The 19,042-nt window shown below is 42.4% G+C and overlaps 1 protein-coding gene across 10 annotated transcripts in view; it reads left to right on the top strand.

Moving 5' to 3' along the window:
* SEMA5B (semaphorin 5B) overlaps positions 1-19,042 on the top strand; it is a 272,778-nt gene that overhangs the window by 241,797 nt on the left and 11,939 nt on the right. For all 10 annotated transcript variants that reach the window (XM_069021071.1, XM_069021072.1, XM_069021070.1 and 7 more), the window contains 5 exons: positions 455-673; positions 2,503-2,673; positions 3,566-3,715; positions 4,611-4,655; positions 7,819-8,024. In XM_069021071.1, the coding sequence (XP_068877172.1) occupies positions 455-673; positions 2,503-2,673; positions 3,566-3,715; positions 4,611-4,655; positions 7,819-8,024 (791 nt within the window). The remainder of the gene's footprint in view (positions 1-454; positions 674-2,502; positions 2,674-3,565; positions 3,716-4,610; positions 4,656-7,818; positions 8,025-19,042) is intronic.

Here is a 19,042-nt window from a genome sequence, read left to right as displayed (position 1 = left end):
GCAGTGTACAGATTTGTTCTTGCTCCTGCCAGGCTGCCCCAAAGACAACAGGCGAGTAATGAGGGTGTAAAGAAGAGAAGAGCAGTTCTCAGGACAGTGTGTCTTTTCTTTCTTCCTGGAGCTCCCCTTGTGCACTGTCTCTCAGGTTGTTTCCTGCAGTACTGCTGTGATGCAAGGCAGCATCTTGAGGGCGCAGCCTGGACTGCCGCAATTTGCTGCCCAGGGAGGTCATTTATCAGGGTTATCAGTAAACTCAGTTTGTATGGTACAAATTTCTTTTTCTGTCTAGCTTAGCTGTAGCTCTGGGAAAAAAAACTCTTGCCAAGGGCTTTCAAAAGAAGCTATTCTGCAGGGCACATAGATCCTGATTGTATTCATGAGCTGAACCCCTTTCTAAAAGCCCAACAACTGGTTAATCTGTGATCTTATGGTGTCTTGTTTGTTTTCCTTGAAGCTCTTGTTGATGACCTCCTCAAGACTGGTAAGACCTCTGCACGGATTATCAATGGGGGCTGGTCCTTTTGGGGGGCCTGGTCTTCCTGTTCCAGGGACTGTGAGCTGGGCTTTAGGATCAGGAAGAGAACATGCACAAACCCTGAACCTAAAAATGGTGGCTTGCCCTGTGTGGGGTCAGCGATGGAGTACCAAGACTGCAATCCTCACCCCTGCCCAGGTAACCATGATCATCTTCCTGCATGAAATTCAGAGGTGTTTTCCCAAATCTTAATGGTAGAGCAACAACAGCAAAAAAAAAAATCAGTATTTTTAAGCTGCCTTTTTTTTTTTTTTTTTTTTTTTGAGTTTGGGGGACTTTCCTTATTTTTTTAAAGCTATTGTAATGACCCATGTATGTGATCTTTAGTGCTGACTTAGGTTTCTTCTCGGCTCAGAGGGTAACACAGCCACATCCTCTAGAGGAAGTAGCATGGTGGCTTATAGCAATCCTTTGCTTCAGGAAGGTTTGATGCTCCATCCAGTGGAGGGCATCATGGTTCATCTGCTCCCTGATGAGGAGGCAGGCTTAATAAATGTGGCTTAATACTGTTTAGAGATGCTTGCTGTGGCGGTTCTTCTTGTGAACACTTGTTTCTTCCCCCTCTCCTGCTTACGTATTGTTCTTGCGATGGGCATCTACTCTTGACATCAGTTACCATTTCCTGCACAGCCAGCAGGGAGTATTCTTGCCTGGTTTCCTGGTTTTCGAGTTTGTCCTCATGTTTATGTTGCACTCCTGGTCCAGAATAGTAGTAATAGACCATTGACTACTGTATTCTCTCTCACTTATCCTTCTCCTTGCTCTGTAATAACTGTCTAAACTAAATTTAAGTGATCTTACACAAATTACCTTGCCTCTTTGCAGTTCCAGCAATTATCTACCTCTGGCAATACAGTTTGTGGCCTACACTTGAAAATGCTCTATTATAGTAGTACTATTATGATTCTAAAATTCAATACAAAGATAAAATTCAAATGCAGATATGATCAGAATGTGCAGCAAGAGCATAGCAGGAGTGTCAAATATTGCACTCTATGGCCTATAAAAAGGAAATAATTCTAGCACTATAAAGGCAGCTATTAGTACTATTTTGGAAGCTCTTGGTGGCTTTTCACTAATGTCTGTGCCCTTTTTCTGTGCTGTTTTCTCCCCTTGGACACTGATGTTTTACAATCTGTTCCGAGTGCATGATTACTATTTCTCTGTGTCTCCCTCCTTCCCTGCCTCACTCAATGTGTATACACAAATCCTGGGTTTATTTCACTCTAAGTCACCAGGTTATTATCTTGATGGCATGTGGACCTGCGAACCAGGCAGTTTAGTGGGTGATTCAGGGATCTTAAGTCCCTCCATAGTTTTATTATTAATCTCTTACGGGGTTATGCTTAGATCATAGAGTGGTTTGGGTTAGAAGGGACCTTTAAAGGTCACCTAGTCCAATGCCCATGCAATGAGCAGGGTCAATAAATAAAGCCTCTGAATTTCTGTTTCCTGAAGGCTGGGACTAGAGGACTTGGGCATCCCACAGAAAGATCCCATATAAGCTCCACTTAGGTGCTACAGTGCTTTTTTCCCAAGTAAATTTGCTGTTGCTATGAAGTTTCAGGAGACAATATAGTAGTAGTAGTAGCAGTAGTAGTAGTAGTAATAATAATAATAGTAATAATAGCAATGCTGTTTTATAAAAAGGAAAGAAATAGAATGGAGTAGAATATTTCAGTGAATATTAATGACTACAACAAAGAATAGTTTCTATTTTTGGCACTTTATGATGCAGAATCTTTTTCTGCACAGACGCATTCTGCATCCACAGGAGACAGTGGATTTGTACCCTCTTGATGTGAAGTTCTTGTCAGGCCCAAATGTCCTGGGGTGCAGGAAACTGCTAGCTAGTGTGGGCAGGGTGGATGTGGAAGGTGAGACATTGGGGCTCTCCAGCTTTGTCACAGTGAGAGGAGTAACCAATGGCCTCTACCTGTCTGTGCTTGCTTTTCAATGCCCTCCAGTGAAAGGCTCATGGTCTTGCTGGACTCCCTGGTCTCACTGCTCAGCCACCTGTGGGGGTGGGCACTACCAGCGCACACGGACCTGCACCAACCCAGCTCCATCCAGCGGGGAGGACATCTGCATCGGGCTGCACACAGAGGAGGCCCTCTGCAACACGCACCCCTGCCAAGGTAGCCACTTCTCATCCCTGCTCCAGCTGGCTTCCATGGTGGTGGGAGCAAGGCACAGCTGCAAAATGTTATAAAACAAATCAGAAACACCACCAGTTATGAGTTTTTTGGCCATTCAGTCGATGTCTGTTGAGCCAGGGAAAAAGGAGACAGTCCAGTGTTAACTGCAATGCATCCCCTTTCTCTTTGCCTGTTCACTGGTCCTTGCTCTGGCATTCTGGTGCCGGTCAAGCAAAATCTTGCTAATGGTTGATCCCTTTCAAGTAATAGAAAAAGCAGGAGCTTGGTTCTTCTATGTGGAAGCTGACATGACAAACAAAAGGGGCCATGAGGCAGTGATCTGTACAAGGGAAGGGGATCCTTCCATTTTGTTTCACAGACAGCAGATCAGCATGTGCTACAACTCAGAGGATAGGGTTTAGATCTCTGCTGGTTTTGAAGTACCTTTGTGTATTTCTGATCCAGTGCAGGCTGACTCCTGCCCTTAGGAACCTCAGCAAAACTGTTAGTGCTCTAATTTGTGCTGGCTGCTTGAGGTATCCCTGGGAAGCCACATCAAAATTTGGAGGTCCTGGTGCAACATTGCCCCACCCTGCTCCTTGTATGCCTTTAACCAGAGAGCTGATCTAGGAGCTTTTAAGACAACTTGGTTCTGTGCAGTGCTCCACCAAGAGTTGGTTTCGTCCATATTAGGAGAGCTACAACCTGACAAGTAGGGTGTGATGCTTGCACTGAGAAAATTAAATCCACTAAGGACCCCTGGATTAGATGTGCGAGAGAGGCCCAGGCCAGGATCTAGAATCCTTCAGCGTGGGAGAAGTGTGGTATCTACAAAGCATCTTTTTCCTTCTTGGTGACGCTGTATGTGTGTTGTCCTAACCCTGGACTTCAGGTGGCTGGTCAGAGTGGTCAGAGTGGAGCCTGTGTAATGAAGAGGGCATCCAGTACCGCAGCCGCTACTGCGAGGTGCACAGCCCGGACTCTTCCCAGTGCGTCGGAAACAGCACTCAGTACCAGGATTGCCTGTATAATGAAATTCCTGGTATGTACCGTGTCATCAGGAGGAGAGGGTGGGCCAGTTCAGGAGAGCAGCTTGTGCCTGGACTGTCAAATTAGGCTGAGATTTTCTCTATTATAATTTGGGCTTGGATACTTCTAGAAAAACAAGAAAACAGACAAACGTTATAAATTCCCTTGTGGCAGGCACAGGGTGAAAGGCATTCCCTTAAGCAGCTTAACATTTCTTTTAAACAGAATTACCTTGATCTGTAACAACTAACTAGTATTGCTTCACCTGCATTGAAGCTTTTAACCTTGTATAGTTTGTCTTAGGCTGGGTTATAAAAATTGTCTCTGTTCTCTGTATGCATACAGGCAACAGAAGGTCCTTGATTTCAGGTATCAAAAAAGCATCCCAAAAGAGTGAAGAATTAAGGTGAGGCAGATGGAGAAAATTGGGATGTGAAGGTGGGAGATTAATCCAGGGTCTAACAGAGCAACACTGTTGATGGACAGATGGTCACCACCATATTCCACCCTGTGTTTTCTGGAATTGAATCTCTCAGACAAATATCTGATACGGATCTAGACTGAGTAATGCCTTTCCCCATGTTCTTTTTATGGATTACAGTGCACTGACTTAAAAATCTGAGATCTCTAGTCAATGGTATTCTTTTTCATGGTTTTCTTAGCTACCATCTTTTCCCTATATTGAAGAAGCTAAAGAGTGAGCAGGTAACAGTACTGGAATTGTAAGATCTTTAGAGAGGTTTCATTGCATGTATTTCAAACCATGAGCTTATAATTCAATTTAGAGAGACTCTCAGCTTGCTGCAGAACACATGAGCACCTTGTGTCTGGAGCACAGAGGGTTTAATTACTTGAAGAAGTAAAGGGATGGCAAAATGACAACTTTCTCTAATCTTTTCTTTGTTTAGTGATCCTGCCAGCCTCCAGCATTGACGAGAGCACAAACTGTGGAGGTAGGGTACCACTAGCTATATATCTTATTTTTATCTTAACCTGACTTCTTTTCTCCCTGTGCAGTATCAACCAAACCATTAATCTATACAGCTCATATCCCACTGATAGCCTTAATTCCACTGGAGTCTTGCTGTCTGAGTCAGACTGGAAGAATGTATTGCATGTCCACTTGTCAGTTCCAAGATTTTTATTTATTTGGAAGTTTGGGTTGGCCACTGAGGGTCATTAATTACCAGAGAGCAATTGCTTGTGTCTCTCTACCTCCAGGGTAAATGGTTCAGGTGGAAGGGTTATTCCCCATTCACCACTGTAAGCCTCCAGCTGTTTGGAGGCAGATGTTTTTAAATAACCTATAAAGATTTCAGTGAACAGGGTCTCTTAGACAGATCCTTTGCTGATATAGGACAAGATTAGAGGTTTATACTTGTCCTTCAAGCACTTCCTTTCATTCAAGTTCTCACCTCTCACAGAAACTATGTCTCCTTTCTGCATGTAACCTGGAAAGATCCAGTCATTAGTGTCACTTTTCCACTGCCCTGGGAGCCCCTATGGTAAAAATGCAGACTGAAGAAAATGGCAGGTTCCTTTAATGTTTTAAAATGCTAGTTTCACACTAATGGCTGTGCCAATTCCTGCTAGCATCACATCCCTGCTTTCCTGAAATCTAGATGATCTTCAGGCTGCCAAAATCTCTTCTCCCTGTAGAGATTATGGCAAAAACAGGCATGCCACCTGTGGCACGGAAATGTGGCTTCTCAGTTTGCAACTGAAGGCAATCAATGGAATTAAGATTTCAGCCCCTGCAATGTAACATTTGGTTTCCTGCGTCACTCCTTCTCCCTCAGAGGGTGCAATGGTTCTGCTTTAATTCCAGGACCCCTTGCTATGGCTTGCACTCTGCTGTTATGCACTGTACCCACATTTCCTTCATTTTTCAATCACCACTGTATTTGCTGTTGCTATCTACATTTTACCATAGCTAATATTATTTATTAATGTACCCTTCTACAATATTTGGCAAAGAAACCAATCAATAGAAATTCTGTTGATGCATCTCAGAAAATCCATATTTTCAAAGTGATGAACCAGAAAGCTTCCCCCCTGGGGACTCACATGCTGCAAACAAAATAATTTGGTTTTCTTCCCCCTAAGATACAGCCAAAACTCATTTGAAAAATCAGATGGGTGTTTCAAAGGTGAGAGTGAAATATAAGAGAGCTTTATGTTGTGACTTGCAAATGTGGCAGTGAAATGAAACATTCACTGCAATATAAGCAAAGCTGGTCAGGAGAAGAATGTGGCAGCATGTCATGTGGCTTTACTGAACACAGTTGCATATTCTGTGTTTTAGGTCTCGTGAGTGATGCAAAGCAGGCAGAGGTTTTTAGAAAGGAAATGTATTTTTGAAAAAGTCTTGTGACATTTAGTAGGAAATTATAATATTTTTGCTGGGTTTTTTTGGACTATCATCCAAAACACAATAGAAACTGGTAATCTTGCAATGGAATTTTATAATGTGGTTTGAAAAATAAATGTAGCTCATCAGTCTAATAAATTCTGTATGTTCCTTGCTGTAATTATGATTGAAGTGCATTACTTTGCTGTAGAACTCTATAGTTTTTGTTCTTTTTAAAATCAGGAGGATATTTTTTAACTAAAGATTAGATGAGAACCATTGACAAATGGGCAGAATCTGCTATTTGAAAAGCATATCACTAAAAATGTAAGATGGCACCAAAAAACTGCACACCGTGATCAGACTGAAAATGAGCCTCATTTAAAGCCACTCTCTGAGTAGTCCCATTTCCCTGCACACAGTCAAGTCAACACAGCAGTCTGTCCAAATGAATTGGCTTTTTAAGTATTAGGGGAAATTTACCGCTGCAGTTGCCACTGAGGTGATGTGAGTGACCCCTGGGACAGCTGCCCTGGGGCCAGCAGTCAGGGGGTCTCCTTGGGCTCTGAGGCCTCCGTCATTCCTGTTTGAAAGATGACAGAGCAAAGGCAGAGGAAAGGCAGAAGCATTTGTAGTTAAATAGCTGATGTTTTTTCGTATAGTCCCCCCTGCACATAGCAAAATACAACAGGGTTATAAAGTTTTGCCATCCCACATTGCCTCTGGCTGCTTTGATAACTTGGTGGCTCTAAGGCTCACTACTCGTTGTCAGTGGAGATCAGTTGGTGTTGGTTTTTACTGTGGGGTGTGAGACTCAGTGTGGTGAGGGAGGAACAAGGAGTGCTGTTTGACTTTGCCTTCCCCCCACCAGTCAGAGCTGCAAGTTAGGTACTTTCCAGTGTGTGGGATGCCCAGCTACAGCTCCTTCCAGAGTGCTGGCCTTGAAGGGTGCTGTTGCAATCCTGCGTGGAGAGATCTCTGCAGGAGGCTTTTATAGTCCAAGAGTTTTTCTGTTTGAAGTATTTGCACTGTAGCTACCCTGCCAGCACCTGCCTGCAACTGATTTCCTATCTCTGCAATTTGTGGAGAAAGCCAACAAAGAAGAGTTTTTCAAGCACTGCCCCCCTTTCCTTTGTCCACCTTATCTTTCCTCTTCTCCAGAGGACCCCTGTTTCACTGCTAGCAGTACAAATACACCTCAGAGGTAGTGCAGACACGGCCAAGGCAATGCCATCCCATGAATAAGCAAGAATGCTGAGCACACTTGGATTACAAGGGGGAGGAATGTGTATCTCCCCCACCCCACACACAGTCCCATAGGCATTTTGGGCTGCTGACAGAAAAGGCTTTCCCCTCCCTTCCTTCCCCTTCACAGAAACACTGAGCATTTTTATCCCCTTATTTCCATGACACGCACATGCTTTGGAATCCATTAATGTGCATTGTTTGTATGGCTCATTTCTTTAGCTGTCAGCTTCACATAATGTTTAGTTTCAATATCAATAGAGGGGAGAGAGGAGAGACAGGGAGGGAGCTTTGAGAAAACAATGCATGAACCTGTTAAACTGCACAAGGCAGAGCTGCAGTGGGGAGACCGATTTGCAGGGAGATTATGTCAGTTTATGTTAGAACGTAAGACTCTGGCTTCAACAGCTTATTAATGTTGATCCCAAGATGTCACTGCTCTGATTTGCACCTGTGGTCTTGTCAGGGGAAGGAAAAGGACTGTTCTTTAAAAATAGCATCTCTTGTCATTTCCTTTGCAGGTTTTAGTCTCATCCATCTGATTGCCACTGGGGTCTCCTGTTTCTTCGGCTCCAGCCTCTTAACATTCGTGATTTACGTGTACTGCCAGCGCTGCCAGAGGCAGTCCCAGGAGTCCACTGTTATCCACCCAACCACTCCCAACCATCTCCATTACAAGGGCAACACAACCCCCAAGAATGAGAAGTACACCCCTATGGAGTTCAAGGTAGGGTACTTGAGGAGAAAGACCACAAACAGCTTGATAGTGCCTAAATAAATTCTGTATTCATGTCATGGTTGGAACTGGGTAGGTCTGTGTTTCTGTGCCCAGCTGATGGCATTATACATGGGGTTGAAAGGGCATTTAGCTCTGCTGTCACAAAGGGGTTAAAAAGCCTCATTACTGCAGTGGGATTTTGTTCTGTTTCACAGTCCTGATGAATGCCAGTCTGGCAAGTACATACCAAGATACTCCAGCCCATTCTGACTATTGAATGTATACAAATTGTCCTCTAAAAAATCTGTAAGAGCTCAGTTCAGTGCATTGTTAGTGCGTGGTAAGAGGAAATGGAGGGGAGGAAGAATAAAAATGGAAACTTCATTGCACAAATAACTGGGAAAATGTGCATTGGTAGGATGAGATTTTGGAAATTCTTTGGTAACTGCCAAATTGGAATGAATGAGAAAGCAGAGAGGGTTCTGCCCCCTCTATCAGTACTGGACAGAACTTACCCCAGGCAGCTGTGGAGAATTCAGTGACAGTAGCAGAGTAGGGAGCTGCAGCCTTAGGAGATGAGTGCTGAAGTGGCATGTGTTGTTGGCATGTCGGCTTGCTAAAGTGAGCACCACCCATTATCAGAGCAGATAGGACCCAGGGTGCTGCAGACAATACCCTGAGACAGCAGCACTTCACAGTACTGGAGCGTCAGTCTCCTGGTGAAGTGTGGGATCAGAGCAGTGAGCAGTGGCGTGGGTGGAGGGGCTTCATGCCATCACAGGAGGAACAGCCTGCCTAGGGTCACTTGAACAGTGTGGAGCATTGTTTGGGACATGAACACAAGCCAGAAGGAAGCCCTGCAGCTGCTCGTTCCTTCGTACAACTACGTGCAGTTGACGTTTTGATTGTCTGCCTCTGGTGGTCTGGCCCGGCTTCTCACTGAGACCCAACAATAAGATCAGTGGTGGGACCGTTGCCACAGTCTAAACTCCCTGGGTGTTGAGGACTGTTTCTACATAGGAGCTGTACAATCCTGGGGACAGGACAACTCCCAGTACATGGCTGTGATTTGCAGTGTGAATGCATATCAGAAATAAGAGCTTGCATCAAATAATTTGAGAAGGGTCTATGTTGTTTTGCTGTTTTAAAGGAAAACAGTTCGAGCTGGAAAATAACTGACCAGTATGATAATAAGAATGTGGTGAATTCCTTGTTGGGCATTGCAGCCTTTCATAGGATCCTGCTGCCTATAAATGCAGTCTCAAAAACACATCTTTTAGCAAGCATAAAGCTACAGTTCCATACAGTTTAATAAGAGTCCAGCATCATAATGCAAGTCAGCATAGATTTGTGGAAAGTAAATCATGTCAAGCAAATTGGATTCCTTTTTTAAATTAAATAAATATTGATCTAGATAGGAGGGAAGCAGCAGACATATCGGGATTTTCAGAGACTTTTAACAAAGTTTCATGGGATGTATTATTCTACACGCTCTGCATATACAGGTTTGGTAATAAATTATTAAGACAGGTAAAGAACAGGGACTTGATTCTGGAAGCATCAAACTATGAGAGTAATCCTTTCAGTTATGAGAGTTGCTGTGGCAAAGTCAATAGGAAGACCTAGATTAAAAAGACTTGCAGAAATAAAGAAATGAGCTAGAGTATTCCCTTGTTTCTTATATAGCAAACAGTGAAGAAAAGAGACAAATTTATTTTTCTGGCCAAAAGCAGGTAGTTAGAGGGTTGGATTTGTGTTAATTTTCTTCATGATTTATACTGTGCTATCATCTGTTATCAGATGATGCTAAAATAGGCAGAATGGGTAAAATTTAGAAGGATGAGGTTGTTCACAGAACGATCTTGATCAATTGGGTAAATGGGTTATGAAATGCACTATGTCTATGTCAAGTGGTGCAGTGAAGTAGAAGTAATAACAAAGCTAAGCAAAGTTTAAAATAGCAGCAGATTAGTTAATGTAGTGTCAGGAGGGAGTTGACCTCTTTGATAGATCCATCTCCGAATACTTGATCTAGTGTATAGTAACAGTGAGCAGCTGTTAGAGTCTTCTTTCGAGGACATAAAGAGCTTAGGCATTAGATCAAGTTTTGAAAAGTCTGGTTTATTTAAAGGAAGGCATTAGCTAACTGAGACTGTATGAGTTACGCTGGGGGGAGAAGGGACTTGGACGCAAGGAGAGAGAGACCAGATGGGGCTTATTTATAGAATGTTAGGAAGTGAAAGAGTTCAAGTGCATAAATCTGCAGTCATTGGACAGACCAAAGCTAAATGTTTAGGAGCAAGGGGCTACTTGCTGAGAAGAACTCGAAGTCGTACAACTTCAGAGTGGTGAATGACGCAAAGAGATTTACAGAAAGGGTAAAATCTATTTATCGAGTGAAGCCCCTTTTTCTCCATTCCTGTTGAGTATTTCTTTCTGCTCACCTTCTCTATTGTGCCTCCTTTCCTAAACTCTTGGCTGAAAATTTCTCATTTCATACTATGAATTTGCCACTCTTCAGTGTTCCCTTGAAGCATATAGCATTAGTGAAGTAAGAGGAAAGGTTCTGTGTGCTCTGTGCTGTGTAATTGCTTATGGAACTTGTTATTAACCAGGTTTATATTTAGCAATAATTGACAGGTTTTTTTAAGGGTCAGGAGGGAGTTTTTCATGCCTTCAAGGAGCATGTGTGGTTTTATTGTGATGCCACACAATTAACATTCAAATGATGGAGAAGCTAAAATTCACCTTCTGGGTTGGACTGAGCTTGGATATGAGCCTATCTGAATTTAAAATGTGTACATGTGAAAGAAAGTGGAAACACCTGAAATTCCAGATTCTAAACCCAGATAAATTTCTATTCAGCAGATACCAAGAAAACCACCCTGAACATTTTTTAAGTAATGGAAGTAAAAGAGTAGTTGTAGGTCTGCGTGTTTGTGTGTCTGTGTGAAAGAGTTAGTAAGTCCACGATTAAGGAAATAGAGGGTGTGTAGACTACTTTTCAGTAACAGAAAATGATAATACACAGTGACATGATGGTAGCAGAAGGCTGGCCTTATGCACAAGACTGTTATTTTCCATTCTTTGATAATAATAAGCCTTTCACAACCATCTTTAGTTTGTTTTCATCTCGAAATATCTCTGCTCTACAACCAGCAGGTGAACACTGTAGAAAGTTTGGCAGTGTTACATTCAAATGTACAGCACTGAATGCAAACTCATAAATCAAGGTAAATTTTATATGAAGGCAGGTTTTAATGAAGGAAGTGCTAGCTGATACGAGCCTTGTTGGCCATTTCAGCACAGCAGTGCAGTAATGCAGATCAGATGTAAATACCGAACATAATGGTGACCTATTGATCATGCAGTTGATGCTAACTTGCATAGGCAGTGTTTTGCAGAAGCATGTTTTATTTTTGTTGGCTTCTTTTCCCTTCCTGTTCTGCTTTTTCAAGAATGATGTGAGGTTTATTATTAGCTATTTTAGCCATGATGTCTTGAAAGACTTAATGCATATGCATTTACCAGCAACATGTTGATTTTGATTTGGTATTCACGGATTGTAGAGGAGAGACCTCTTGGGTCACCTAATAAGCAGTTCATGTTTCATTAATTGGTTGAAGTTCAAACAACACTCTGACAATATTGAAGACTGTGCAGAACAAAAGCATAATGAAATAAAAATTATCTGCTCTTCACATTTTGGCATGACGGGTTACAGAACCACCTACAACCTTCCCAGCACTGCCATGCTGATTAGATAATAACTGACTATCAAAGCAGCAAGGAGATCTTCTTTTAAACATCTTGCTTCAGCTGCTCCATGAGTTACTTACCAGAGCTGTGCTGATGGAAAGCCAAATGATCCTGCAGTAGAAGCAGGAGGATGTAGGGTCAAGATTGAGCCCTTGTGAATTAGGAACTCCTGGAACAGCCACACATGGAGAAAGGGTTTGGACTGAGCTTCTTCCTATTGCTAAATCCTCTGCCAATAAAGACAGCCAACATTTTATTCTACATGGGATTTGGACAAAGGCATCTGCATATTGGTCCAAATCCAAAATCCAATGGCCTTTGGATCAGGCCAGATGGGATCAGTGAGAACTGTAAGTTTGTAGGATGGTTTTGATGATGATTCTGCAGATTTTCTTTGAGAATGTGCTGGACAGACCTCCCTCTGTCCTTCCTTCCTTCAACACAGCTTTAGTCATGAGTCACACAGTAAAACTCTCTGTATTGATGCCTCAAATAAGCTGAGGAAGCACCTGAGTATTGCATCTTCTCTGGCATCAGCACTGCTGTTGTAGGAGCTAAGGGCCAAACACTGAAGCAAAACAGTCATTTATGTCAAGGATTAAATTTATTGTTGGAAAAGATGAGGTGAGAACTGAGTGACATTGCAGGACATGGCAATGAAAGAGGGAAACTAAGTGTTTGATGTATCACTTGATATCTGAATTTTCTAGGACATTAGAACAACACACATTAACTTCAGTAGAACTGTGAGTCCTGCACTTGCCTAAAATTATACAGCAAATATAGATGCAGTTACCAGAAAATGGGGGGACTATTCAGTTGATCACTTGGTACTCTGTATAAATTAGAAGCTGCAGTGAATATTTTCTAATAAAGTGAGAACAATGCTGTTGGGAAACAAATGACAGAGTGCAGAGCAGACACCCCCTGTGAGGAACTCCAGGCCCTGTGATCCACACTTCATTACTAATCCCAAATAATTCATGGCAATAAAATACTAACATTGAGAGCTGAGAAACAGAAACCAATTCTCTCTTTGGAAGAAGAATCCTTCTGAATAAAACAACAAGCTGGATGTTTGGTGTGGCATTCAACCTTGCAAAAATTAGCAAAAAGAAGATTAGTTCAGTTGGTTTGAGCATAGTGCTAATCATGCCAAGGTTATTCTGTAAGGGCCATTCTCTTGAGAGATGGACTGGATGATCCTTGTGGGTTCCTTCCAATTCAGAATATTCTGTGATTTTATTCTGTGAAAAAGAAGTAGAGCTTAGGGTATAGGAAAGTGAATCTCTGTATGGATTTTAAATATCTCTCTCTTGGTGATGGTCATTTTCATTGCTGCTGAAAATCACACCTCTTTTATAGAGAGGAGTCAGCCAGTGGTTTAAGTTAAAGCTATTTAAACAGCTGTCAAGTGCCCTAGAGGAATGTTTGTCAAAGTCAGCCTTGGTCTCTGAGGATGTTTACTTCTCCATGGAAAACTTTGTGTTTCAGTGTCTTGCCACTTAATTTGATGTGTTGCTACTTCAACTAAAATTGGCTAACCCATTTATCTTTGGTGATCACAGCACATACATTGATAGCACTGTGATTTAAGCTTTTTTCTTTTGCCAGTGACCCTATCACTGTGCATCATTCAAGCCCCAGGAAGTGGCTGTAAAGTTCATATACAAGGCAGTAGTTGATGATACCCAACATTATCAAGAAGTTATCAACAGTCTCCCTGAAGTATTTGCTTCAGCTGCATGGTATTAGCTGATGTAATCAGCTGGGGGAAAAAAGCCATATATATATATAAATATAGTAAATCAGATTGAAACATAAATTCTGTTCCCAGTGAATTTCATGTTTAACAAAGGCTATTTCCCTTGAACAAAGTGGCATTTAAGAACATAAAGTGCTTGAATGGTAGAGTACGTATTTTTAGTACTTACCATGAGTATAGTATTATTTGAAATAGAATAGTAGGGGCAGGGGGTTGAATTGGCAAAGAAGCATAGTGCCCTTTCTTGTATGATCCTGCAGTTGCAAATATCACTTCAGGGGACTCTTGATTTGCATAATGCCTACTATGAAGGGAAAGAAAGAGAGCTTACTGATGGGGAAAAAAGGATTAAGTGGTGCGTCTCAGTCTAAATCTATTAGTGTCTTTTCTCCCTTTATATCATTGGCTCGAGTCAAATTGAGCAGTCAAGCATGCCTGAAGGTGTGGCTGTCCTGGGATGATTGTGCCCAGAGAGGGATGTGCCTCTCCTGGTGCTGTCCCCACCCCACGGCAGCAGGGGCTCAGCGGGTTGCTGTGTGTGAGTCACAGATACCGCACTCGCACAGATAAAGTATTTAAGAGTAGGGGAGACTGCCAATTCAGATCTGAGTGTTACCTTGCTCCTGCTCCCTCTGGGATACTAAGCAGCTGCTCACAGCAGTCCCGCGATGGGAATTGAGTCCCCGCTCCATCTGCTTTTCATGCAAACCCTTGCGGCTTCACAGGGCTGTTGCTGCTCCCTGTAGGGTGGGAATCCTCAGTGTTCCCTTTTCCCCACCATTTTTAAGAGAGTCTGGCTTTTGGGAGGACTTTTTGTTTTTAAGCCACATTAAGAAGTTTTGACACTGCGGGTAGATACTTCATATTAATCCTGTCATGTTTTTCTTTATTGACTCAGCTTCTCTGCTTCCTCTTTATAACTAGGTATATCTCCTCTAGAGCCAGGTTAGGGATATGGTCCATGCTCTGCTTTCCCACAGGCTAGGCTGGTCATCATGGATGCTCACGTGAGCCTTTCTTTGGAGTTGTTTTACTGCAGCTGTGATAATCTGTTTGTAGGCAGACAAGTTTTGGTTTGTTTTTAATTAGATCAGTGAGTGTAGCTGGAAAATCTGGCAGGTTTTTGAACATGTGAGCTGCTGTTTCAGAACTGAAGACAGACAGATGTGTTCTAAAGTTTATCTGATTTTTCCAGCTACACTCATTGATCTAGTGACTGATACTACCTTTTTCTTGCAATTTTCCCCTTTCCTAATTTCTCTGAGCTTGACATGTACATGCCTGCACCCACCCAGCTGTGCTGGAAGAATAATTAATTGAAGAAGTGTAGGAATGGGCACAGCAAAATTGCACTGGACTGGCTGCTGCTTACTTACATGACTTCCCTCTACCGGTCAGCTGAGGAATATTTCAAATATACCCTTGCCTCATTCACCAGAAGTTAATGGTTCTCCCTTGGTCCAGGTGCTTGGGGTGATTCTCTCCTCTTTGTCTCCTCGAAGCTCTGGCTAGAAGTGTTATGTGTATTAGCTGAACCAGGAAATCCTCAGTGTCACCAAGATGTGCAGGAGGAATTAGTTATGTGTTTGCAGAAGACTTTAAAGGAAGCCAGGAAAGAGGCAGGGAGCTAAAGTAAAGGCAGAGGGTAATATTAGACAAACAATAAATAGCAGAAAACATATAACCTTTGTGCTACACTTGGAGAGTGCCTCTCTATTCTTCTGGAACAGTTCCACTTGCAGAAAATGGATTCTTAAGTAGAGTTATAAAGAAATTGAGATACATGCATACAAAATAAAGATAGCTTTGTCAGTATTCAGGACTAGAGCTCAGTTTCCAGAGTGTTTGGCAGCTCTGAGTGAGGACAGATGAAATACTTGAGCTTTTTTTTTTCTGGACCATGACTGCCCGGTCCCAAAGAGTCATTGAGAGCTCAGGGCTGCTCAGGAAGTGCTGGCTGCTGCCACAGCATGGGCTGCACAGGCTGAGGCAACACTACAGCCATGGACACCTTCCCTGATGCATCATTTATATGTGCATGAGAGGTTTGGCATAGGGGAAGCAGGAGTAACTCTGCCTGCACTCCCATACAGCTGGGGGAATCCCCATTAAGTCAGCTCTAATATCGTCCTGAGATTTGGCACAAAGCATGTGAATAAAGGAAAGAACTGAAAATCTGTGGATGAAGGAATCTAGATGGACTGTATCCCAGAGTCTCTGAGAACCAGCTAATGAACAACTCCAATTACCTTTATAAATATCATGGACCTTGGGCAAACCCCCAGTGCCATGAATTGCAAAGGTAATACAAAAGTGTTAGTGAGAAAGCCGGCCAATTTCCGCCCTGCTAATTGAGTCACTGTTAAGCTGCAGAAGTCCAACGCACTAAAGTCACACAAGTAGCTCCAGTAAGTCTGTGTGGGAAATGTCAGTTGGATTTGGGGATAAGACAAAACATCTGTGAGCATACAGGCCCACAATCACTAGAGAACGCCTGGACCTTCCCCATTCAACCAAGCACATCAATGGGGTGTTAAATCCCACTCTGTCTGTAAAATTTGGCAGTGGGGGCCATACTAGACAGTGAAACCAGGAGAAACAAATGGGATTGACTCGACTGTACTTTCAGTTACAGCAATGGAAACTCATTGAAACAAATCTGTGTCAGTATTAATATGCAGGAAGATCTGAATTAATATTTGAGAGGCAACATATCACATACGCTGATGAAATGAAAGGTGGTTCAGCTGAGCTGACAGCTGAGCCAAGACCTAATGCTGAGCAGGGAGAAATCAAACATAATCACTTTTTGCACAGAGTTTGAGCTGCAGATTCTCAGCTGGTTAAAAATGTAGCTTCACTCATCTATACATCTAACGAAAAGAGGGTGGTATTGGTGTCTTAAATAATCTTGTGATGTGTAAATAGAAATTGGCTTGGACAGGAAGGCTGCTGTAGAGATTGAAACCTGGCTAATGGACTGTGAACATTGGGCAATTGTTAATGGGAACAAACAGGGCTATGGGGAGGAGTTGTTTGGGGCACTGCAAGCAGTAATGCAAGGTTTGGCTTTATTTAATATCTTCATTAATGAGCTTGGAGGGAGTGCAGTCAGTGTGTTAATTAAATGAGCAGAAGATATTAAACTGGGAGGTCTGTCAAAAAAACAGCCACTGGTATAGAAATAATGGAAAATGACCTGAGGAGGTTACAAATGTAGAGAGGAAATAACAAGGTGAGATGCAGCATGGGGAGAAAACAAAGCAGTCTTGAGGAAAATAATCAAAAAGCAGCTATTTAGAGGGTGGGAGAATTTGGAAAGCAGTAAGACTATAAGAGACTGAATGGAGTTAGCAGATGGCAAATTGGGCTCCGTTTTTACTTTTATTTTTATTTTTACTACTTCTTTTTTCACCACTGCAGTTACACCTTTGCAATTCTCAGTCTAAATGTAGCACTGTGGGCTGGCACCAGGCTGCATGACTTGTGTTGGTAATTCACCAGAACAAGCAGGTCTGAGGCCATCCAAAACCTCAAGGCTGCTTGCTCCAGTATGACTGCAGCGTGGCAGTGGGAGCTGCCCCCCCAGACCAGGTACCATCAGCTGAAGCCCAGTAGAGCCCAGTGCTCCAAACCATCATCTGCACCCAGTGTGACTATTAATGTAAGTTTTAAAGGGCTGTGGTTATGCCTCTGGGGAGTTTGTCTGAGTACTGGAGCATGTGCAGGGTCACATGCTGCAGCTGAGGTGCTGAGCCTCTCTTGTAACACTCCTGTGTACATAGGGCATCCAGGAAGGGCATTCACCAAGGAACAGGAGTGCAGTGAGGAGACAGTTTACACCTTCCCACACAGCTGAGATCATGTCTGCTATATCCTGTGCACCAACTATATTGGGAAGCAGTTGGGGCAGCCCTGAATTCCTCTTTTGTGTCTGGACACCACGTCATGGGTGTTGCCACCACCAAATCATAGTCAAGCTGGAGCTAAATAGCAAGCTTTAGGCTGCACACCTGCACTTGCCAGTGGGAAGATTGCCATGACCTCCTCAGACTTCAGTTTCCAGTTCAGAAAAATACTTCAGTTTGCCTTACTATTAAATGCAGTTTGTTTTGCCATCTTACTCATATGCTTATAGTCAGAGATGTGCCAAAGCATCCTTCTGACAATGGTCCTTTATGTTGCCAGCTCTGAAGGGTTTTATAAGTTTAAAATGGCAGTAATATAACTTCTCTCCCTCCTAAGTGCAAGGATAAAATAGCTATTTTCAAACAGCTATAGATAACTTTAGCTATTCATTTTCTGATAATTGAATGTTAGTTCTATTGTCAACCTGAGCACATCTACAGATGCTGCCATCATTTGGGGGTTGTTTAATTTATTTACCAATAACAGTGAACAAAGAATCTCCAGTCTAAAAATACGGTAAGCTTCCATCCAAAAAGAACATGCAATCATAAGTTTAGTGTCCCAGTGGGATTTTTTTGTATCTCTTTTTGAGATGAATAACCTTCTTATATAGAAAATAGGTTGCTCATCTGTACATCTGCAGTTCATTGTAAATCCTGCAAACAGCCTTATTGAATTCATCAGGAAAAAACTCAATACATAAACCCTGGCCACTGCTGCCTTTGACTTCATGTAGGCAGAGCTTAAGAGGTTTTAGGAAAGTATCAGGTGAGATAGTTTGCTTGGCATAAGACACTAAGCAAATTTCAAAGAAAAATCAGAAAGAGAAATCATTCAAGTCTTAAAAATCACTCCTAGCTTGGAGTAAATACATGGGTCTCATAAGGTCTTTCTGGCAACTTTCCATCATTCCAGGGTTATTTGTAACTCTTAGCTTGAGAGGCACAGCAGTGTTGTGGCATCCAGTTGATCAGAAGAAAGGGAGCATGTGGGTGGGCCAGACGTCATGTATTTTCTTGGTGTCAGTTATTGCCAAAAGAGGTTATTTTAGTTGTATGGTTTATTTTGTTGAAATGTAATTATTATGCTAATTATTCCCAAATTCTATGGTTAATTATAATTCTGAGATCTCTGCCCTGGTACTTCCAGAGATGTATAAGCTTTGGGAAATATTTCATAATATTAATATATTTCCACAACCCTGAGTCATTTGGTTAATGTTCCTACAGCACAAAAAGTAACATCCTTTAACAAGAAGGCATGGCTAGCTCCATGAAACAGCTGATCTGCATCAAAAAGGCATTTTGCTCAATCTAATTTCATTGCAAGAAGCAAACGGCTTAAAAGGAGCACAAAAGAACCTAAATGTGGGATCTTGGTTTCATTACATCATTGCACAATTCCCTTATCCCTCCGTTTTCCTGGGGAATGAGGGGGCGTAATGGCCATCCCACTGTTGCTACAGGAGGTCTGTTGGATGCTGTTACAAGAAAAGTTGGAAAGGCTGCCTCAATGCTTTTAGGGATAATTGTGTGACTGAGTTCAGCAGGAGTGTTGTCCCTGATTTCTGCAGCGGAAGGATGCAGGATGCACA

This window comes from Aphelocoma coerulescens, chromosome 7 (assembly GCF_041296385.1).
Source record: "Aphelocoma coerulescens isolate FSJ_1873_10779 chromosome 7, UR_Acoe_1.0, whole genome shotgun sequence".
Taxonomy (NCBI): Eukaryota; Metazoa; Chordata; class Aves; order Passeriformes; family Corvidae; genus Aphelocoma; species Aphelocoma coerulescens.
This window is presented reverse-complemented; position numbering and strand designations above follow the sequence as displayed.